Source organism: Aedes aegypti, chromosome 2 (assembly GCF_002204515.2).
Source record: "Aedes aegypti strain LVP_AGWG chromosome 2, AaegL5.0 Primary Assembly, whole genome shotgun sequence".
Classification (NCBI taxonomy): Eukaryota; Metazoa; Arthropoda; class Insecta; order Diptera; family Culicidae; genus Aedes; species Aedes aegypti.
In genome coordinates, this window is record NC_035108.1 from 288,530,441 (window position 1) to 288,554,395 (window position 23,955).

Here is a 23,955-nt window from a genome sequence, read left to right on the forward strand (position 1 = left end):
ATGGCTGTGCTTTGTAGCCACGGACTCTAAACACACGGCCAAGGAAGGCCCCTATTAGCGCCACCTAGTAAATGAATTCCCAATTAAACTCTTCACCGCCAGATAAACTGTACAATTGTAGAAGAGCACCCAAAAATATCTTACAAATGATACTTTGAATTAAAATTATGAACCTTTATGCATATGGCATAATTGAATTTAAACAAAAATGGCTAAAAACCGATATGCTCATTAGTTGATTCAATTCATAAAGACTTTAAAAATCATCGCGGGGATGAACCAGCCTCGGGCTGAATTTCCCCTTAATAAAGAATCAATCAATCAATTAAATATCATTTGTTATTTTGTTTCAATTAGTTAATAAAGTTTTCAGAATGCTTTAGTTGACTCGGTATTATGGAAAATTATCATTAGATTTCTGTATACATTCCTGATGAACTCGGTTTATGTTTTTGATAAAAAGTTTTGTAAAAATTAGATATATAAAAAAAAACGCAGTGCGGCGTTTTTCTACACCGCTTACAGATAATGAACCACTCGTGAGTGAGATGCAGTTAACCGGTTCAGAATTATTGCTCCACCACTTGCAATATAAATTAACGGAGGTACGCCACACGATTCGGATATAGCAAAAAGTGGAATGAAAAACTTTGTGAATTTCAGCTCAAGGAAATCCGGCGAATTCAATCTGAAAAAAATGACTTTCGAGCATATCTAGAATCTTTTTATGTACAACCAAGAAAACACAATTAGTAGCTGAGGCTATCCTACAGAGCATTATCACAACAAAACCAAGGCTACATGTACTTCCTCGGTTGACGAGTGGCTTAAATTTTGGGATGTAGAGAAAGTTGATCACACCCCTCTCGGTCGACGGATTCGATTAAGAGTTTTGGAATCATTGATTACTATAAAAACCGAAGTCGATTCGTCTGGCAATCATTCTCATTTATAGAGAACAACAACTATCTTACAAAGGAACGGAAAATGGCATTCAAAGTAATTTCAAGCATACCATTTTTAATTTTAATTCACTCATTGAAAATTAATTTTCTTTACATTTTCAACAGTTTGTCCTTTTTGCGACCCTTCTTGCTGCAGCCAATGCTGGAGTCATTGCCCCTCATGGCTATGCATCATCTCATCAAACAATCCAGCACCATCATGCTGCTCCAGTTCATCATGTAGCTGCTGTCCATGCCGCTCCAGTTCACCACGTGGCCGCCATTCACGCTGCTCCAGTCCATCACACCCTCGTGAAGGAAGTCGAGCACCACGCTCCAGCCAACTACGAGTTCTCGTATGCTGTTCATGATGAACACACCGGAGATATCAAGAGCCAGCACGAGACCCGTCACGGAGATGAAGTGCACGGACAATACAGCCTTCTCGATTCCGATGGCCACCACCGTATTGTGGACTACCATGCCGATCATCACTCCGGATTCAATGCTGTTGTCCGTCGTGAACCAACTCACGTCAAGGTCGCCCAACCCGTGCACAAGGTTATTGCCCAGCCATTGCATATTGCTACCCATGCCGTGGCTCCGGTGCATCATGCTTCCTACTCTCACCAACATACTGCTCCAGTTGTTGCTCACGTTTCGCACCATCAAGCTCCAATTGTCCACTCCCACAGCACCCATCATGTAGCTCCAGTGTCCCATGCAACCATCTCGCATGTTGCTCCAGTTGCTCACTACAGTCATCACGATGGACATTATGCCAGTGGTCTCTATGGTCATTACTGAAGTGCTGCTTTCAGACCAAATCAAAAACTATCCCATCGAACCTGACGAATTATTCTAGCAAAATGTTTATTAAATAAACTTTATAATTGTTGTGATCAACGTAGAACTGTTAATTTTATCAACTTTGACTTAAGTTTGAAATCTACAATCAGTTGAGATTTGATTCTAAGAAATCTTGATATAATCCCAGAAATAATTATTGAAGGGATCACCTAAACAAAGGGAGCCTCGTTATACACAGCCCAAGTGGATCCGATCAAACAGAACCAAAAAAAAATGTTCTAGATTCCTTCGAAATGGGCCAATTGCTTCTTGAATATTGAAAATTTATTTAGTTATCATCCAAACAGATAACACTGAATCAACCATTTCACGCCACAATGCTCAGATCGTGGACGCTTCTCTCCTTCTTCGATTCTGCTCCCGATCTCCCCTCTAACTCGCTGCTGTCAACGCCTACTTGTACCAACCGGATCTGAAGCGAACACCATCTTTCCAGGGTTGCTGTCCATCCTGCTTGCATCATGTCCATCGTATGCTTCTAGCTTTGGTCACCTTCTGGATACTGAGTTCGCCGTAGAGATGGGCGAGCTCATGGACCATCTCTTGTCGCCACGCACCGTTTTCTTGTACCCCGCCGAAGATCGTCCTAAGCACTTGGAGTTTGAAAACCCCAAGAGCCTGCAGGTCTTCCTCGAGCATAATCTATGTTTCATGCCCATAAGGAACTATTATGAGCGTTTTGAACATGGTGCCTTTTTTACGGAGATGAATCTTTTTCGACCGCAGCTTCTTCTGAAGCACATATTAGGCCCGACTCCACTGATGATGCGCCTACATATTCCACGGCTACCGTAACAGCCGTCAGCAAGGATTCCAGATAAACGACCTCGTCGACCACCACGTATCCCCGTCTATAGTCACACAACTTTCTTGGCGAATTCACCACCAGTTCAACTTTTGCTGCCTCTGAGGGATTACACGGAGGCTTCAAGTTGAGTCACGACTAACTTTTCAAAAGGGTGTATGTGAAAATGGTTCAAAAATATTCAAAAAGCTGCACAGCAAAAACGGTTCGTTCGATTGTTAGGCAACTAAAGAAACAAAGTTAGACAACTAAATAAAGATTCCAAAAAAAATACACACAGTAAAAAAAAATTTTTTTGCATTAAAAAACATCATTTTTGTCACAAAAACTCAAATATCTCAAAACCCTATCGGAATACCAACGTAATTTTTTGAGGGAAAACGGTCTATTATATTAGCTATCTACCATAAAAATTTGGTGATGGTAAGCCAATAAACAAAAAAGTTATGACATTTCAAATATTTCACAAATTTGACAATTAGTGAAATTTTTTTTTTCATTGTTAATTTTTTTTAGGACCGCAGTTTGTTGCTGAATTTTTTGTTAAGGGTACCACATGAGGTTAACAAGTTGTTTTCATGATATTTTATTTAATTATTTATAACTATTATAGCATCTATTAGAAAGTTAGACGCGATCCAGTGTTGTGTTCTAAAGTCTTGATAGTGTCATATTTTTTATTGTACGTAACTGAAGAAAAATTCTCTCAATAGTGTTGAAACCATTTGATAAAAGAAACCTATAAGAAATCTAATATTGAAGACAAAAGCTACAAAAAAGGTACAGGTATACGACTAGTTTACCTGCAAAAAGTTTACCTCGTAGAGAACAAGGCGGGTCTATACCCAGGTGATCTAGTATACGTAAAGCAGGTCGGTTTTCTCGGCGCTGGTTTTCTCCACAAAGTTAAAATCTGATTAAACCTGGGTATAGACCCGCCTTGGTAGAGAATAGACTTTGTTAATCATATTTGGGAGAAAGCGAGTAACTTCAACAACATCAAAAACATGATAGATACATACCATGAACATACTCACGAAAAAGCTAAAAATATACTACCACTATGGTTATAAAAGATATAATTGTAAAATTTTTCTTCAGTCAAGCAAACGCCACCAAACTAGTCAGTAAAAACTTAAAAGTGATTTTGTTTATTAAAATCTAACGAGCAACATGAGTAGTCGCTTTCTCAACTGTAGCAGGCCGTTTGCAGAAAAAAAGTGTTCGAAAGAGCTACGAAATCTCACCGAAAGCACCATAGATAAACTGAAAGCGGCTGGTTATGCTCCAATGTCTACATTGAATACAAATTTACGCATTTGTACGTCCTGCCGTTTAAACGTTGACAAACGGGCAATCTGTACATCATCGGTGGATCAGGTTGCAGGAAGTTCGAAAACAACAACAACTGAGGAGTTACCAGAAGTACCAAGTGCAGATAGTCTTGCCACGGTACCATCAGCGACATCTGTTTCAACACATCAATCAGAAGATGAGTGCATCCAGAAGGTCAACATCGAACGCTTCAACGAAGGGATAGCTGGAATAAAAGTGACTCCGATTAAATGGACGAAGATGGGTTACGTCAATTATCCCGAGAAAAAATACCGTGAAATCAACGAAGCTGTACGAAGAAACCTCTTCAAATTAGGACCTGAGGATGTGGAAAATACAGACTACGATGAGGTAATTATGAATATGAAAGAAAGGTTCTCGAATCTAGCCACGACAAGGAAAGAAAAATTATTGATTTTGTCGATGCTGTCAAGCTCGTGGTCTATTCAAGACGCCATTGATGAGTTCAAAACCAATAGAAATACAGCAAAACAATTCAAAAATAACTGTCTTGCAACCAAAAATGCTAGGTCGAGTACTTCATTAACAGATGAGACAAAAGAAAAAATAATTCAATATTTTGAAGACGATGAAGTAAGTAGAGCTATGCCTGGCCAAAAAGATTATGTATCTGTAAAAAAAGATGGAAAGCGTCAAGCAATCCAAAAACGATTAATGATGACTACTTTGAAAGAAGCGTATACACGCTTCAAGGAAATTAACGAAAATATTAAGGTAGGTTTTTCCTCATTTGCAAGCCTTCGTCCAAGGCAATGCAAGCTTCTATCCAATTCAGGAACACATAATGTTTGTGTATGCACAACACACGAAAATATTAACCTAATCTTACATAGTTTGAAAAGAATCAATTTATCAAAGGATATTAAAATGTTAACTGGTAGTCTTTTGTGTGAAAATACAACATCAAATTGCTATCTACGATCTTGTTCGGATTGTCCAGATTCTTCATCATTGGAAAATACTTTATTCGCTGAGTTTGAAGAAAATTATATTGATCAGTTATCATTTGAGCAATGGGTGACCACGGATAGGTGTGACCTAGAAACTATTGTAAAACCTGTAGATGAGTTTGTGTCATTTTTTTGCTTGAAATTAGAAAGTTTAATTCCTCACGACTTTATTAAAACAGAGCAATCCCGCTTTTTTAAAAAATACGAAAAATACATTACAAGATGGTGAATTTTTAGTCATTTGTGATTTTTCTGAAAACTATAGCTTTGTATTGCAAGATGAAGTGCAGTCCCATCACTGGAACGTACAACAAGCTACAATTCATCCATTCGTTATTTATTTCAATGGAAGTACGCAAATTGAACATTTTAGTTTTATTGTAATTTCCAAAGATTTAAGAAACGACTCAGTATCTGTAAATTTGTTCATTGCCAAAATGATTAACTTTTTACGCGTTGATAAGGATAAAGAAATCAGAAAGATATATTTCATGTCTGATGGAGCAGCATCGCAGTACAAAAACCGTAAGAATTTTTCGAGCCTATGTCAATTTAAATCAAAGTACGGAATTGATGCAGAATGGCATTTCTTTGCTACGTAACATGGCAAAGGTCCTTGGGATGCTATTGGAGGAACCATAAAGCGCATGGCCACAAGAGCAAGTTTAGCCAAAGAACGTGAGCATCCAATTAAAACTGCAAAAGAACTATTTGATTGGGCGAATCGCAGAAAAGAAGAAGATTTAACAAAATTATCATTTTGTTTTACTACTACTGAAGAGTACGAATTAACGGCATTAGAGCTCAGCGAGCAATATAGTAACGCGAAAACGATCCAAGGAACCCAAAAATTTCACTGTTTCATTCCATTGTCAGAAAATAAAATTAAAGCAAAACTATACTCGAACTGTACTGATAATGATGCAAAAGTGTTCGATATTGTAAAAAAATTGAATAACAATAAATAAATAAATAAGTATTAATAAAATGTTTTCATGATCTCATAACGCATACCCAAATCCAAAACTTTTAAAGTTTATATATAACATTTAGACACTCATCGATCAAACTCTAAAAAAAATATCCTGGTAAAAAAAATTTTTATTTTCGTGTAATCTGTTAATTCATTTTAATTTATACATATATACATATACATATAATATTTATACATATACATAATATTTATACATATAATATACATAATACTAATGAATACATGAAAACGACTTGTTTAATTCACGCAAGGCCCTTAACAATAAAATCAGCAACAAACTGCGGTTCCCGTAATAATTTACACCGATTTTTTTTCTACTAAATGTGAAAATTGTGACATGTTTGAAATGTCATAACTTTTTTGTTTATTGGTTTACCATCACCAAATTTTTATGGTAGATAGCTAATATAATGGACCGTTTTCTCTCAAAAAATTACGTTGGTATTCCGATAGGGTTTTGAGATATTTTTGTGTCAAAAATTATGTTTTTTAATGCAAAAAATATTTTATTTTTACTGTGTGTATTTTTTTTGGAATCTTTATTTAGTTGTCTAACTTTGTTTCTTTAGTTGTCTAACAATCGAACGAACCGTTTTTACTGTGCAGCTTTTTGAATATTTTTGAACCATTTTCACATACACCCTTTTGAAAAGTTAATCGTGACTCAACTTGAAGATTTGATATCGGAAAATGAGGATTTAGATGGAACTGAAAAACTGTGCAAAGTTTCAGCTCAATAGAAAAAAATGAATTAAAAAATTTACCAAATGTTGGTGCTGTTGCTTGGAATCACTCCTCTGCGAGTGTACCGGTCTACCACCCTTTCAAATATTCGGCTCTTTTGATGATTTTGATACCATTGCTTAAGCAGCTCTCACACTCGCGTTTGAGTTACGCATAAAAAGCTTGTTTGTTTTATTATGCTAAAGTTGAAGAACCGGCCTTTGACCCTCAGTTTGTATATTCTCTTGTTGATCAGTCACTATCCTATCACGCGCTTCTGCATATCACCAATCCCTATAAAAGCTGTTCGTAGCTCGTGTGTGTGTTACCGCAGTTCTGGTAGATGGTATGGTAACCTCTGAACGTTCGCACCGTTAATCCCTCCCAACACACTTCTTGTAACGTTACGATGCCGAATCCACGGTCCTTCCGCACATCGGCGAGTATGCGTGTGCTCCCGATGAAGTTGAGAGTTTTAAAGTTCCACGTACCGAGCGTCCAATCGCTAGTGTCACTGCCAGGGATTGAATCCTGAGAAAATTGAGAGAATCTCTCACGTATCGCTCTCTGTAACCATCATAATATGCTGCACATTATGAAAGACTGTTTATCGTATACCGCTACAACTTTGATCCTATTGGGAGGATACCAAACCCCCCAAAACAAGCTGCAAACCTGGGGGACACTATTGCTATTGGAAGTTCGTGGATTGTTTATCGTGTCAGTAAAGAAAAACACCTACCCCCAATGGTAAACAAGCAAGAAAAATAGATTTTATCATCGTTCTCTCTTTGGGGCCCTCGTTCGCTGCTTCCATTTATCAGACTTGTTACAACTTGCGATACATTGACGATCATGAACCGCAACAGATGGGTTGTTTTTCTTTGCTTGCTTTGATCGTGCTTCATACACAAATGAGAGCGAATTTTGCAATGCCTGGTCACTGCCTTTTCGACGCTGTGGTCTTCATCGATTGTCCTAGTTCGTATTTTTTCATTGATTATTCGTTGCTTGACTTGTTACGGCTGGCTTGCAGGACCTGACACCAACCTTCTAGGTTTCCGGAGGACCATTCTTTCTAAATTTTTGGAGGGCCATAGTGCAAAATTTAGCTTTAAGTCCTTCTGTGTCTTGAATGCTTTCTTCTTTCTCAATAAAATGCTCAGAAATGCTTATTTTGAGCATTTCTGCAATAATCTTCTAGTTATTCCTGACCATACCCTGTTAGACATCTCGACATTCAAATAATAAGATTTCACAACACATTAATTTGAATTTAATTTGCGTAAATCACGAAAACAGAAGTTAGGAAAGAATATTGCAATTATCTTTGTAACAGACAAAGATATTTGCCAGATAGGGTGTCCCAGAAAATATGGGCACGACTTCACTATATTGTCATTTCAAGACTAGTGCAGATGAACATCTTATATTCACACATTTTTTTCTTGCACTTATTAAGAGCAGATTTTGAATTTCGAGCGTTTTTTGAGCTACCTGTATGTTGATGGTATTACATTTCTGGAAGCTCCTCTAATCAGTTTTGCACAAGTCGCGTTATATCTGAGCGACTTTATAGCGCAAAATTTGTGCTAGGTCATACAGTGGTCACACTATTATGAGCCACCCAATCACGATTATTAGTCACTCCATTCCACATGCAATGTAAATGCAAATGACCCATATTAGTGGGTGACCACTGTAAAGTAAAATTTCATCAGTCACCATTTTGTTTCTAATCAATTTACCAACAAAATAAGGTATGGGCAATACAATGTTAAATAATAATGAGCTTCTCTAAAATATAATACAAATCGGTTGAGTTGACTCCAAAAATCTGAAAATTAAATAATGATATTATTTGAAATTGTTAAGATCCTGTTAAGGCTGGAGTGGTACCACAAACATAAATGCTCATATCTCAAAAACAGTTCCACCAAAGCACTTCATTGTTTCGCAACATACTCCCATCCAAGTATTACTTCGAACAGTGAATAACCGAAAACGAGAAAAATTATTGTCTGTTTCATTCACAACAAAACGCGCCGCCAACTTTCGAACAGACTGAAAAAATCCTCGCCAGCAAACCAATCAAAGGAGGTGCTTTGCCTTTGTGTTGGCAAGACTGGTGAAACGTCAAATGCTAGAAAATAAATCAAAGGAGGTGATTTGCCATTGTGTTGGTAAGACTGGTGAAACGTCAAACTCATAGCGGTTGCTTGGCTGGCGACGATTTTGGCGACGGTTTCACAGGCGATTACAAATCGTCGCGTCCGATAGGGTGCAAAACTTAAAATATGTAGCCTACGATATTGAAGTGGGTTATGGCTACGCGTGGGTCCCCAAGAAATTTCAGAATATCTCCGAATCCAGGCAACCAATAATAAAAACCTACACAGGTTCTAGAAGAAGAAGTTTTTTGACAGCTTGTGAAAATTTTATTGTCATCCAAAACCGTAACTACAATATGTGTGGGATAGTTGAATTTTCGATTGACATGAGCATGAAATCATTCTGAAAATGGAATGGAATAATATATTGGTAATGAAATTATGATGTCATAATTGTAGCGCGTCGTTGTTTATCGAAAAATTTTGTGGAATTTCACCAGTAAATTTTCTTCCGCATAAACTTCACGTCTTCTTCATCCTGGCGTTTCGTCCCAACTGGGACAAAGCCTACTTCTCAGATAAGTGTTCTTATGAGCACTTCCACAGTTATTAACAGAGAGCTTTCTTTGCCGATTGACCATTTTTACATGTGTATATCGTATGCCAGGTACGATGATACTGTATGCCCTGGGAGTCGAGAAAATTTCCTTTACGAAAAGATCCTCGACCAGGGGGATTCGAACCCACGACGTTCAGCATGGTCATGCTGAATAGCTTCGCGTTTACCGCTACGGCTGTCTGGGCCCTGCAATTTCACGTAATTGTTGGTAACTTTAGTGCCACGCAAAAGAATGATCATATTAAATTATTACATACAATGAGTCAGCAGACATCATAGTGGTTTCAACGATATGAAAAAAATATGTTTCATAATCAATTCATTGGATGATGTTTGTTTGACCATAAGCTCTTAATACTGCGTCTATTCCGTGTTTTAGGATGTCGCAAAAGATTCAATACCGCTAGTTGAGCTCAAGAAGACTACGTAATAGCTCTTATTTATGATTTGTACTACACTCCAAGGGTAGATGTATTCATACGCTACGGAATTAATGAATTAAGAAACGGTTTTGAGGTAAAGTCTCAACTACCTCTTGTTGTGTGGGACGAATTTCATCCAGAATGAATCGGAAAAAAATAAAAATCGTGCTCGATGGTCTTCGATTTGGATTAAATTTTGCACATGTTTTTGGTATGATAGAATTAGTGATTTCCATAGAAAAAATTATCATTTTGACTCAAGAATAACTTTTGAAAATGGCCTATAAATCTTTGCATGCATCTTATTTGAAAAATTCTAACTTCGAAACTGTTGATTTTAGAGAAAAATTCTATGGTGAAAATTTAAAAAATATTAAAAATGGTATTCTTAAGTTATTTGAAACTCAAGTTTTATTTTTGAATTTTTCATGAAAAAACATAAAAAATTTTTTCAGCGTATATTTTTTTCTTGTAGGCCAAACGGTTCACTACAACTTCTTCATAGAAAATTTTTCTCTAAAATTAACAGTTTCAGAGTTAGAATTTTTGAAACATGTTGCATGCCAAAATGTATAGGCCATTTTCATAAGTTATTCGCGAGTCTTATTTTCCGTTTTAGTTGTAATCGCGAGTAACTAAAAAAAAATGACCTATTTTAATATTTAAATCATTTTTTTTTGCATTTAACTCGATATAATTTAAAAAAAGGGCCTATTTTAATACATATTTAAATCATTTTTTTTTGCATTTAACTCGATATAATTAGAAAATGGCTGCTTCTAGAGAAATTCAGAATCATTTCAAGATTCTTATTGGTTCAGAATCATTTCAAGATTCTAATTGTATCATCCAAACCTAATTATTTGACCAAAAACCAAAACTTTAAGGTGAAGATAAATCGAAGCCAAACTTCAAATTTTCAAGAGCACGGATCTGGAGAACCAAACATCCATTCAAGATGAAAACTTAATCGATTGGTCACTAGCTGGTGGTGACCAATCGATTAGATTTTCAGCTCAAACGGATGTTTGGTTCTCCAAATCCGTGCTCTTGAAAATTTGAACTTTGGCTTCGATTCATCTTCACCTTAAGAATCGACCAAAAGTTGTTATCAGAAAAACTTTTTTATTTATAATTTCTCCATCATGAAACTTTGTCCCAAACATCTGTATACTATCAAGATTCTATGGTGAAAATTTAAAAAATATTAAAAATAGGGTTTTTAAATAATTTAAAACTCGAGTTTTATTTTTGAATTTTTCATGAAAAAACATAAAAAAAAAACTTTCAGTGTACATTTTTTTCTTGTAGGACAAACGGTTCACTACAACTTCTTCATAGAACATTTTTCTCTAAAATCAACAGTTTCAGTGTTAGAAATTTTGAAATATGTTACATGCCAAAATGTATAAGCCATTTTCATAAGTTATTCTCGAGTCAGAATGATTGAGTTTTCTATGAAAAACTCAGACCAAAAACATGTGCAAAATTTACTGCAAATCGAAGATGGTCGAGTTCTGTGACTGACCGATTTGATAAAAGTAACACACTTGTGATAAGTGAAAAAAATAAAATTGTTACTTCGGAAATGACGTCTATGTATTGTGGAACAATTGAGATTTTTGTATTCAAACTAGTCACGGCTCAGTATAATTAGTTTTTGAGACATGTGAGTTGATCACCGAAGCAACCGAGAAATGACCACCGAAAAAATCCATATTGTGGGATATTGTGTTTTATTTTCTTTTTTTGGTTTCAAAACTAAGCCTTCGACGGCTCAATCTCATATGCAAATGAATGAATAATCACTGTAACTAGTTGGTTGTGACACCATTGAAAATCTTAAATTCTTAAATGAAAAACGAATTTACCGCCTCTATATTATTGAAAAGATTTTTGAAAAATTATGAAGATACATAGGAGAAATTCTTTGTGGAGTCCCGGTAGATTTCCTTTGAGAAAAATAACTCAAAAATCCCTTATGAAACAATTGGAGATGTTCCGGGAAACCTGTGGCTTTCAGATCGTGCTCCCCGGAGCACTTAGTGCTTCGTGAAGCTTTGGCAGCTGCTCCCCGACACGTTTAAAAATATCTAGAGATGTTTTCAAATATCTCGATTGTTGGTCTGGAAATATACGATACATTTTGTCATAAAATCGTACTAATCAAAGTCATAAACACCGAGAGCTAAATAACCATTCACCGATTGATTTTTGTATTAAATTAATTGATATTTGATCTAAAATGTGAATGGTTTAAACAACATAAAGTTAAGAATTTAAGGTTTAAGCAACATTGAGTTTCACTTCACTTTTAAGTAAATCAATCTATCAACTGATGTAAACCTTTGTCCATCAATCGCTTGGATGCTGTCTTTGTAATTATGTCAACAATAAACAAATGTTTTTTTTTTCTGTGTAAAATACTATTCGAAACGTTGTCCTCCTTTCTAATAAGCACAACACGCAAAATGTTTGATGAGAATTCAAGTCAACTTTTGAACATCTCGATCAGAGCTAAAACTGAATGCACCAAATTTTTAAAATACATAAATTTTACCGTTTTCAACCATCCAATATCGAAATATTTTTCGAAGAGTCAAATCAAGGTCCATCTGCATGATACATCGTCAAAGTTTATGCCCACAAGGAGCAACTTTCAAAATTATAGAACGTCGTATATATTCCCATAGCAGAATCAATTATTTTCGAATAAAATTATAGATCACAGTTGAAATTATAGGATCGATCAATGCGTGTCGAAAACTCAGTATTCCAAACAGAGCTGCGATAATGGGCAGGTGCACCGCTTAACGGATTAACTTTGAAAAGTATCCCGCGAGTGAAAATTCTTGAAACCTCTGGCCTGAACAAATCATACGTCATTGTACACAGCCTTCAGGTATCAGGTATCAGAAGGCCGGCTCCAAAGGCACGTTCCCCACCAGTTGGGAGATTTGTGCCATCGCCATATTTGAGCCTATTTCATCATCTACCCGATGGGAGAGGAAAGGGAAGGGAAAGATGGGAGGAAATAGGAGTGGGGTCCCTTGAAGAGGGAAGATCGCATAAGCGAAATGAGAGCATGTAGCTCCATACCACAATGGGTTCGAACAGCGCCCTAAAAAGGGCCCTGCAAAACGCATGAGCGTAAAGAGAGCCTATAGCTCATTACCACAGCGGGTTAAGAATAACAGAATGTCCTGAAGATTCAGGCTTCTGTATTCAGTTTCACTTAATAAGTGTTTACCAAGTAATTGGAATCGCATTTGCGCAAAAACTGGACAGTTACATATCAGGTGATACGAAGTTCCATAATCGGAGTCACAACTATCACACACAAATGAGTCAGCACGCTGAATATTTGCCATGTGATAGTTGAGTCGGCAGTGGCCTGTCAACGCTCTGACCAAGAGACTGCAATTCTGCTTTGACAGATTTGTTAAATACTTCGCCACCTTTGGAGATGGCTCAGTAATATACAATTTTGTTTGACGACACGACTCCAAACTATTCCAATATTGCTTGTGCTGAGTTGCCGCCCAAGAGTTTATCTGAAGCTTCACCCAGCACTTCGAAATTGGAATAGCCGGCTCAGGGCCAATGAAGTCATGCGATGCTCCATCGCGAGCTAGCTCATCAGCCAATTCATTTCCAGCGATGGAAGAATGGCCAGGTACCCATACAAGGTTTACAGAGTTGACTGAATTCAGTTCCTCAATTTGAGTTCGACATGCGATAACAAGCTTCGATCTTGAGTTGGCCGAAGCGAGAGCTTTTATAGCAGCCTGACTATCTGAACAGAAGTATATGACTTTACCCATTACGCGCTGTTGAAGTGCTGATTGCACTCCACACATAAGAGCAAATATTTCCGCCTGAAAAACGGTGCAGTTTCTACCAAGTGAGTAAAACTGATTCAGCCTTAGCTCACGAGAATATACTCCTGCACCAGCTCTACCTTCAAGAAGGGAGCCATCAGTGTAACATACTATATTGTTTGATATACTTCTTTCCAAATAGCCAGACGTCCACTCTTCCCGTGAAGGGAATTGTGTGGTAAATGTCCTGTAAGGAAAGTTACAAGCAATTGTGAGATCACTTGGAGCAAGGACAATTTTGTCCCAATTCACCAAAAGTGGAAACAACGAAGTGTGTGTAGATCTACGATTCACTGGATTTTTCTCCAGTAGATCCAGTACCCATAAACGGTAAGAGCAAGAAAGTGCTTCTTGTTTAAGATATATGTGTAGTGGCGCAACGTCGAAAAGGGCCTCGAGCGCTGCTGTGGGAGTTGTAGAGAACGCACCAGACATCGCCATCAAGCACATCCTTTGGAGATGGCCCAATTTTGATTGGATTGTTCTCACTTCGCCCTTTTGCCACCACACAAGACATCCATATGCTAATATTGGTCGAACAACTGTTGTGTAAATCCATTTGATATATTTGGGTTTGAGGCCCCAAGTTTTACCAAAGGTTCGCCGGCATTGACCGAAGGCCATACAAGCTTTTTTGACTCTGAAATCAATGTGAGCTGTCCATAAAAGTTTGGAATCTAGAATGACTCCGACATACTTTACTTGATCAGTCACATTAATCTCAGTGCCAAAAAGACGTAAAGGTCGAATTCCATCGCGGTTTTCGTCTTTCCGTAAAAAGAACAATAGATGTTTTATTCGGGTTTACCGAAAGGCCATATTGGCGACACCAACTCTCGACTACCTGAAGAGCACTTTGCATCAGGTCGAATAGGGTGCTTATGCACATACCAACTATCAGAGTTAGATAGTCGTCGGCAAATCCAAATGTTGGAAAACCGCAATTATTGAGTTGCCTCAATAGCGTATCTGCTACGAGATTCCACAAAAGTGGTGACAAGACTCCCCCTTGGGGGCATCCGCAAACACTCAATTTTCGAATCGCTGCTTGACGCAATGTCGAGAAGAGATGTCGGTTTTTGAGCATTTGATGAATCCAATTGGTAATCATTGTAGGTAGCCCATGGTTTCGTGCGGCTTCCAATATGGCATCGAAAGACACGTTATCAAAGGCACCCTCAATATCCAAGAAAACACCCAAGCACGATTGCTTCTGAGCGAATGCTTTCTCGATATCGTATACAACTTTGTGTAAAAGAGTCACAGTGGACTTTCCAGATTGGTAAGCATGTTGATTGACATGAAGAGGCATGTTTGCCAAATAGACATCACGGATGTGATGATCGATAATGCGTTCCAGACATTTCAGAAGAAAAGAGGTCAGACTGATTGGTCTAAAACTCTTCGCTTCCTCATACGACGCACGTCCTCCTTTTGGGATAAACTTTACAGTAATATCACGCCAGGATTTGGGAATGTACCCGGTAGCAAAACTGCTTACAAGTAGCTTTTTCAAAACATGTTTGATAGACTCAAATCCCTTTTGGAGCAGAAACAGGATAAATCCCATCCGCTCCTGGAGATTTGAAAGGAGCAAAACTATTAAGTGCCCATTGAATCGATTCAGTAGTTACGATACTGCGAGCCGAGGCCAGAGACTCGTAACTACATGAAAAGACATTTGGTTCATCCGTAGATGCTATGTCCACACATCCGGGGAAGTGTGTATTGAATAAACATTCTAAAACTTCTTCATCGGAAGAAGTAAAGTCACCATTAGGTAAGCGAATTTCGTTCACTTGGAAATCCTTAGATTTTGCAAGAATTTTGTTCAACCGACTGACTTCACTCAAACTGGAAACATTTGTACAAAGGTTTTTCCAGCCGGATCGTTCAGCAGAACGAAGAGCCTTCTTGTAAGCCTTGCGAGCTGACTTGAACGACTCTGATCCAGCTGAACGGCGTCTGTTCCAACTCCTTCTACATTGTTTCCTGAGTCTAGTCAGATCAGAATTCCACCATGGGGTCCCTCTTGTAGTCTTTACAGACCGCAGAGGACATGCTTCTTCAAAAGCTTCCATAATGTAGGATGTTGTAGATACATCGTCAAAGTTTATGCCCACAAGGAGCAACTTTCAAAATTATAGAACGTCGTATATATTCCCATAGCAGAATCAATTATTTTCGAATAAAATTATAGATCACAGTTGAAATTATAGGATCGATCAATGCGTGTCGAAAACTCAGTATTCCAAACAGAGCTGCGATAATGGGCAGGTGCACCGCTTAACGGATTAACTTTGAAAAGTATCCCGCGAGTGAAAATTCTTGAAACCTCTGGCCTGAACAAATCATACGTCATTGTACACAGCCTTAATAATAATCTTCTCTTTGTTGCTGTTTGACCGAATCCACTAGGGCTGTGTATAACGAGGCTCCCTTTGTTTAGGTGATCCCTTCAATAATTCCGTCTGGGATTATTCCAAGATTTCCTAGAATAAAATCTCAATTGATTATAGATTCCAAACTCATGTCAAAGTGAAAGTAACAACAAATCTATGTTGTTCACAACAATTATAAAGTTTATTTAATAATACATTTTGCTAGAATAATTCGTCAGGTTCGATGAGATAAGTTTTGATTTGGGCTGAACACTTCAGTAATGACCATAGTGACCACTGGCATAATGTCCATCATGATGACTGTAGTGAGCAACTGGAGCAACATGCGAGATGGTTGCATGGGACACTGGAGCTACGTGATGGGTGCTGTGGGAGACAATTGGAGCTTGATGGTGCGAAACGTGAGCCACAACCGGAGCAGCGTGGTGGTGAGAGTAGGAAGCATGATGCACCGGAGCCACGGCATGGGTAGCAATATGCACTGGCTGAGCAATGACCTTGTGCACGGGTTGGGCGACCTTGACGTGAGTTGGTTCACGACGGACAACAGCATTGAATCCGGAGTGATGATCGGCATGGTAGTCCACAATACGGTGGTGGCCATCGGAATCGAGAAGGCTGTATTATCCGTGAACTTCATCTCCGTGACGGGTCTCGTGCTGGCTCTTGATGTCTCCGGTATGTTCATCATGAACGGAATAGGCGAACTCGTAGTTGGCTGGAGCGTGGTGCTCGACTTCCTTCACGAGGGTGTGATGGACTGGAGCAGCATGAATGGCGGCCACGTGGTGAACTGGAGCGGCATGGACAGCAGCTACATGATGAACTGGAGCAGCATGATGATGCTGGATTGTTTGATGAGATGATGCATAGCCATGAGGGGCAATGAGTCCAGCATTGGCTGCAGCAAGAAGGGTCGCAAAAAGCACAAACTGTTGATAGGGTTAGAAAAGAATTAATTTTCAATGAGTGATTTGAAATTATAAATGTTATGGTTGAAATTACTTTGAATGCCATTTTCTGTTTCTTTGTAAAATAGTTGTTGCTCTCTAGAAATGAGAATGATTGCCAGACGACTCGACTTCGGTTTTTATAGTAATCTGTGTTTCCAAAAATCTCGATCGATTCTGTAGACCGAGAGGGGTGTGATCAACTTTCTCTACATCCCAAAATTTAAGCCACTCGTCAACCGAGGAAGTACATGTAGCCTTGGTTATGTTGTGATAGTGCACTCCAACGAATAGTAAAGCATCAGCTACTAATTGGGTTTCCTTGGTTGTACTTGGTTGCTTAAAAAAAGATGCTAGATATGTTTTAAAGTTGATGGTTTTTAGATCAAATTCATCGGATTTCCTTGAGCTGAAATTCACAAAATTTTGCAGTCCACTTTTTGCTATATCCGAATGGTATGTGCCGTGCCTCCGTTAATTTATATTGCAAGTGGTGGAGCAATAATTTTGAACCGGTTAAATGCGTTTTACACACGGGTGGCTTGTGTGGATTTATTATCTGCAAGCGGTATCGGAAAACGTCCTCTGCGTTTTCTCATCCGTTGATTTGTCATTCATCTCTATCTGGGAGGTGTCTTCAAAAAAAAAGTTCAAAATGCTGTCATGTTGGCAATTTATGATGGTTTCCCTTTGCTTTAGTTCCAATTTGATGCCTCACCTTTTTGTGGACCATTGGAACTTGAAAAAATGTTCATCAGTCCGGAGTTATTTTTTCGTGAACATAGTAAGTTAGGCCAGGCCATTGACGACCAAATCGTCTGAAGTTAGGCATTAAGATGCGTTTTATACTAAGAACATGAAAGAAGATTTGCAACCTTTTAGCTTTTTGAAAGTCGCACTTTAAGGATAATTCTGCAGAGAAAAGATTAACTATTCTATGTGGTATAGGAAATAGTGGGAGATCCCCCAGTACCGGACACTTAAGCCACTAAATTCATAATTCGAAAAATATTGATTTTATGTGCTCGTGTTACCCATTTATGATAAATATTATCATTTTTATAGTGTACAAAAATATATTTGAAAATATTCATATTAATTTTGACATTGTATTTTGATGATGTATTTTTGTACCAGATTGATCGATCTTGAAAGGTGGCACCCAATACCGGACATGATTTGGAAATGCCTCGAATTCTGTAAATTGAAACATCATTGAATAGTAAACACATTCATGTTTACTATAGGAATAATTGCCAATTCAATGCATTTGCAACATTTACAAGAACACTTTGAGTATTTCTTAGTTTGCAATATGTACATTTAAAACCTCTTTCATATATGATAAAAAATAGCATATTTTACGATGTTGTTCTGAATGTTCATTCTTCTTAATTTTATTGCATGTTTGATACCATGATCGACGGCATCCATGAAAAATGAATGTATTCTGAGACACTGGTGCAATAATTACAGAGATATCATATAACAAATCAAGCTGTCCGAAACTAAGGGACAGGAGGTGCTTAACCAAAATTGAAATTTATCCATAATTAGTTCAATTATGGTACAAATACATTCATACTATCAAATTAGGATAATGTTCGAACATGCTTGCGCGATCCAAAGTATATTTTCATATTCAAAATAATTACTAAATAGGCTCAAAATTAAGGCGATACGGCAATTTTTTTAAGATTTTCAAACTTTTCTACTTATTTTAAAAGGCATGCATATTTTAAGGATGTGTTGTTCTACGTAAACATTAATCTTCATAATAGATTTCTTTTCTACTAATACACCATCTTGATTGGACCATGATTTCTCAATTTTTCGACTTTGTCCGGTATTGGGTGCTGTCCGGTACTGGGAGATCTCCCCCTACATATAAAAAATAAAGTCAACGTATATTCTCACATGCCAGTGTAAAGCATGATCATAAATTAAAAAAAAAAACTTTAAACAGCCAAATAATTGTCTCAAATTGATGTCATCTTGTCTGATTTAAGTTAAAAATCTTTCGAATCATTTTCGTGTATAGTAATCAATTATAATGTATTTACAAATGAATTTCCCTTGTAAATATCAGGAATTCAGCACAAGAGATAACATTTTGCTTAAAAAATTAGACTAGCAAATTTTGTCCCCTAAAAGTTCCTATATTGACACCTCTGCATACAATTTCAATTAAATTCAATGAATAGAATAATTTGTAAACCTGCGGTAGAACTTTGCAACTATCGCAGAACAAACTTTCAATAAATATGTCATCATGTCATTTTGGAAAGCTTCTCGCCTAATAAAAAACTTAATTGACTAAAACTCTCATACGATGAATTATGCAAACAAATCATCTGCTTTGGTTAAATTGACCACCAACTAAACTTAATCTTCACTCTACATTGAATGTTTGGAAAAGTTGGTTCGAAATGTGAATCAAAACTGAACAATTAAAAAGAACGCCCAAAAAATGTTGTAGGTAATTAAACTTTCAAATATGGTAAAAATACAATTGTGCTTATGAGTAGATGCAATATTTTGATTCAGAAAGCTTGTTAAAGATTTTGCATGGACAAAATTCTAAAATATCAAAATGAATAAATTATGGATGAGAAAACGCAGTGCTGCAGTTTTTCGACACCGCATGCAGATTAAAAAAAACACGCAAGCCACCCGTGTGTAATACGCAGTTAACCGGTTCAAAATTATTGCTCCACCACTTGCAATATAAATTAACGGAGGCACGGCGCATACCATTCGGATATAGCAAAAAGTGGACTGCAAAATTTTGTGAATTTCAGCTCAAGGAAATCCTGTGAATTCGATCTATAAACTAACCACTTTAAAGCATATCTAGCATCTTTTTTTGTGCAATCATGTACAACCAAGGGAACCCAGTTAATAGCTGAGACTACACTATTCGTTGGAGTGCATTATCACAACAAAATCAAGGCTACATGTACTTCCTCGGTTGACGAGCAGCTTAAATTTTGGGATGTAGAGAAAGTTGATCACACCCCTCTTGGTCTACAGAATCGATCGAGATTTTTGGAATCACAGTTTACTATATAAACCGAATTCGGGGTGTCTGGAAATCATTCCCATTTCTCGAGAGCAACAGCTATCATACAAGGAAACAGAAAATGGCATTCAAAGTAATTTCAAGCATAACGTTTCCGATTTAAAATCACTAATTTTAAACTAATTTTCTTAACCTTTTCAACAGTTTGTGCTTATCGCGACCCTTCTTGCTGCAGCCAATGCTGGAGTCATTGCCCCCCATGGCTATGCATCATCTCATCAAACAATCCAGCATCATCATGCTGCTCCAGTTCATCATGTCGCTGCCGTTCATGCTGCTCCAGTTCATCACGTGGCCGCTATTCACGCTGCTCCAGTCCATCACACCCTCGTGAAGGAAGTCGAACACCATGCTCCAGCCAACTACGAGTTCTCCTATTCCGTTCATGATGAACACACCGGGGACATCAAGAGCCAGCATGAGACCCGTCACGGAGATGAAGTGCACGGACAATACAGCCTTCTCGATTCCGATGGCCACCACCGTATTGTGGACTACCATGCCGATCATCACTCCGGATTCAATGCTGTTGTCCGTCGTGAACCAACCCACGTCAAGGTCGCCCAACCCGTGCACAAGGTCATTGCCCAGCCAGTGCATATTGCTACCCATGCCGTGGCTCCAGTGCATCATGCTTCCTACTCTCACCACCACGCTGCTCCAGTTGTTGCTCACGTTTCGCACCATCAAGCTCCAATTGTCCACTCCCATAGCACCCATCATGTAGCTCCAGTATCCCATGCAACCATCTCGCATGTTGCTCCAGTTGCTCACTACAGTCATCATGATGGACATTATGCCAGTGGTCACTATGGTCATTACTGAAGTGCTGTTAGCAGACCGAATCAAAACCTACTTATCTCATTGAACCTGACGAATTATTCTAGTAAAATGTTTAATAAATAAACTTTATTATAGTTGTGAACAACACAGAATTGTTGCTTTTATTCAGTTTGAGATGGGTGATCAATCAAAACTTGCTTCTCGGAATTCTTAGAATAATCTCAGAATTATTGAAGGAACCATCCGATCAAACTGTGCCGACGTGAAGTTTTCCACTAGGGCTGTGAACAAAGAGAATTTATTAATTTAGGTGTATCTTCAAAATGGTGGTGTACCGTATCAAATCTTAAATTTGGTGTTTTGGTTATATTGATTGTTTTCAAATGTAGATATCTACAAAAAGCGCGTACGGATTATTTTTACGAAAATCTCTATAAACTCGGAAACAATAAGAGATAGAACAGTAGTTTTTTCGGGAAGAAGTACCCTAAGCGCTCTCAAAAATTCTAAAAGTGCTCAAAATAACTATTTTAGTGAAGATTTTTCAAGGGCTACCCAAACTTATTTGTTAAAAATAATCGTAACTCGTGAATAATCATAAAAGATAGAAACTTGGGATCTTCGAAAAAGTTGCTCCAAATCGATTGTTTTAAAACAGGCCTGCCCAACCTTATTTAACGGCAAGTCAAATCGAAGAATCAATTTTGAGCGCAAGCCATTTTGCAATGCACAGACCACCGCATGAAATCTGATAAAAGTGAGAAAATGATGAAAGTTTCTTTAATATAAAAGACAATTTACACCCTCTTCAGCTATAGGCTGCACAGACTGAACATAACTAACATTAGACAACGGACACACGGAACGACCAATGGACCATCGAAGATTTTTTCGTTTGATGAAAAGTTTTCTCCGACTGGGGTGGAAATCGAACCCACTGACGCCGCTAAACGCACGGCCACGAAGCTCACACATGCAAGTTTCTTTAATATGTATAAAAAAAATTAATTGCTTCTAAGCATCCTGCTGGATATTGCAAAACTGCCTTCCGAAATTATGCAATAATCTTGCTCGAAATTTTTTGACGAATCTACCCAGGAATTCATGAAAAAAGGTTGCATGGACTCTGTAACAATGGTTTCTATGATTTTCAGAGTTCCTACTCAGATTTTAGCAGTCCCATCTGTACACAGTTTTTTTTAGATTCATAATTCGAGAAAATTATGCTCAAGCTTTTACAAAACTGGTGATTATTCTGTCCCAGATACTATTATAAATAAGCCTGGAATTTCGTCAAAATCCTGCCTAGAGTTCTATAGAAACCTTGTTCAAGATCTTGGAATATTGTGTCCTGCCCAGAAGTCAATGGGATGCTGTAAATTACGTGAGAATGCTGCACAAGTTAAGTTGTATTCAGAATTATTTGAGAAACCTGTTCAGGATTTTGCAAAATGTCTGCCTATATTGATAATCCTGACAAAGATTCATGTAAATCACTTCCAGGATTAGGTTAAATTCATACCCCGAATCTGTGAGAATATTAAGCTATGTTCAGAGGAATTAGGTTTAAAAATTAAGTCATGATAAAGAAATTGTTGTTGTTATCCTGATAGAATTACAACTGAAAAATTCATATAATAAAGTATTAAATAAAATTTAAAAGAACTACCAAGCTGATATGTATATCAGCTCAAAACCAAACTGAAAATTAAAATAGTTAGCCTTAGTATGCCTCACCTTCCAGTTGGGAGAACAGACAACGGGCCAAAAACGAGAAGAGTCTTGAAACTGTAAGCGGGCCGCATAAAATAAGGTCACGGATCGTACGTTGGACAGGCCTGTTCTAAAACATTATGAAACATTGTACAGGTCTCAGTACATCAGCAAAAAAGTTTATATTCTGACCACCTAAACCATGTATGATCTTTTGATTTGGTTGCATGTTCCTTTGGGACGAGCGGCGGAATCAAATTTGTCGAATGTTACAAAAAGCTTTCCAAATATCCGCACTGTAACGGTGTTTAAGCCAAAAATAAAAATCATTTTGATTTCGGAGCTACTAAAAAATACACAAAACGGGTTGGGTATCAGATGGTTAAATCTCCAAAAAATCGCCGCGAGATGACTATTTCATTTAAAATAGATATGTTGAAAAATTTTAGGATCCAAGGACAAAAAATCGAAAGGCAAAAATTCGAAAATACAAACGGTCAAAAAACAAAAGGTCGAAAATTAATTGTTTGGTGTAACACTATTCCTTCTTTGAAAAAAAAATTTTCAATCTAGTGTTCCTTCTCTTTACTATTCGACCTTTTATCATTTCAACCTTTCATCTTTCAACCTTCTGCCTTTTCGATGTTTTGTCTTTCGAACTTTTGCAATACATTCGAGTTTTAGTTTAAGCCACTGAAATTTTCACTGTTATTTATACTCGATTTGATACAAAACGCAGCTTAAATCCTATTTTCACAATAATAAACACTATTGCGGAATCTGATGCAAAATACATGGTTTTTAATCATTCTATAAATTCTTTTGATTCCTTGCATTTCTCAGCAAAAAAAATACAAAAGCCTTTCCTGAATGTAGAAAACAAACTTCAATCCCTTAAAAATGTTTTTTTTTAGCATTTTGACAGACAACCTCCCCCAAATTTGGAAAAAAAAATACGATCTATGTATTACGAAAAACTTTTCGATTGACTTCAATTTATATAATCTTCTATAGAAGCAATTAGTTGTATAGCGGGTAAAACAATGACAAAAGGTATTATATTCCCAAGTTTCTATTCATACCTTCCATTCGAAACAAACACCTGTTGGTTCTTCCGTCTAGGAACTATATTCGCACTGGAATGCGATGGTTTTGCATCCGAATTATCGAAAATATCCGTCAGCTCATCGCCTTTCTTCATCGCGCCCTTGGCAAACGGTACTGTGTTAGGATATTTGGAGATTTTGGTATCCTTTCCAAACGAAACCGTTCCGAATAGGTCTTCTAGTTTGAACTCGGCATTTGATTTTTTCGTTGATTTTATTCGACTTCTGTAAAGTAAATTCGAAT

General features: G+C 37.5%; 3 protein-coding genes and 1 pseudogene across 12 annotated transcripts in view; 2 read left to right on the forward strand and 2 right to left on the reverse strand.

Moving 5' to 3' along the window:
* LOC5565359 (probable serine/threonine-protein kinase DDB_G0268078) overlaps positions 1–23,955 on the reverse strand; it is a 58,736-nt gene that overhangs the window by 1,597 nt on the left and 33,184 nt on the right. For all 10 annotated transcript variants that reach the window (XM_021845296.1, XM_021845295.1, XM_021845292.1 and 7 more), the window contains exon 6: positions 23,688–23,936. In XM_021845296.1, coding sequence (XP_021700988.1) covers positions 23,688–23,936 — 249 coding nt within the window. The remainder of the gene's footprint in view (positions 1–23,687; positions 23,937–23,955) is intronic.
* Positions 232–1,854, forward strand: LOC5565375 (cuticle protein 8). The gene is made up of 2 exons (XM_001649666.2): positions 232–999; positions 1,071–1,854. Exons 1-2 carry the CDS (start codon positions 988–990, stop codon positions 1,749–1,751), a joined length of 693 nt encoding a protein of 230 aa, XP_001649716.1. The 5' UTR covers positions 232–987; the 3' UTR covers positions 1,752–1,854.
* Positions 16,189–18,013, reverse strand: LOC110676636 (annotated as a pseudogene).
* LOC5565373 (cuticle protein 8) lies at positions 20,118–21,062 on the forward strand. The gene is made up of 2 exons (XM_001649667.2): positions 20,118–20,182; positions 20,254–21,062. Exons 1-2 carry the CDS (start codon positions 20,171–20,173, stop codon positions 20,932–20,934), a joined length of 693 nt encoding a protein of 230 aa, XP_001649717.1. The 5' UTR covers positions 20,118–20,170; the 3' UTR covers positions 20,935–21,062.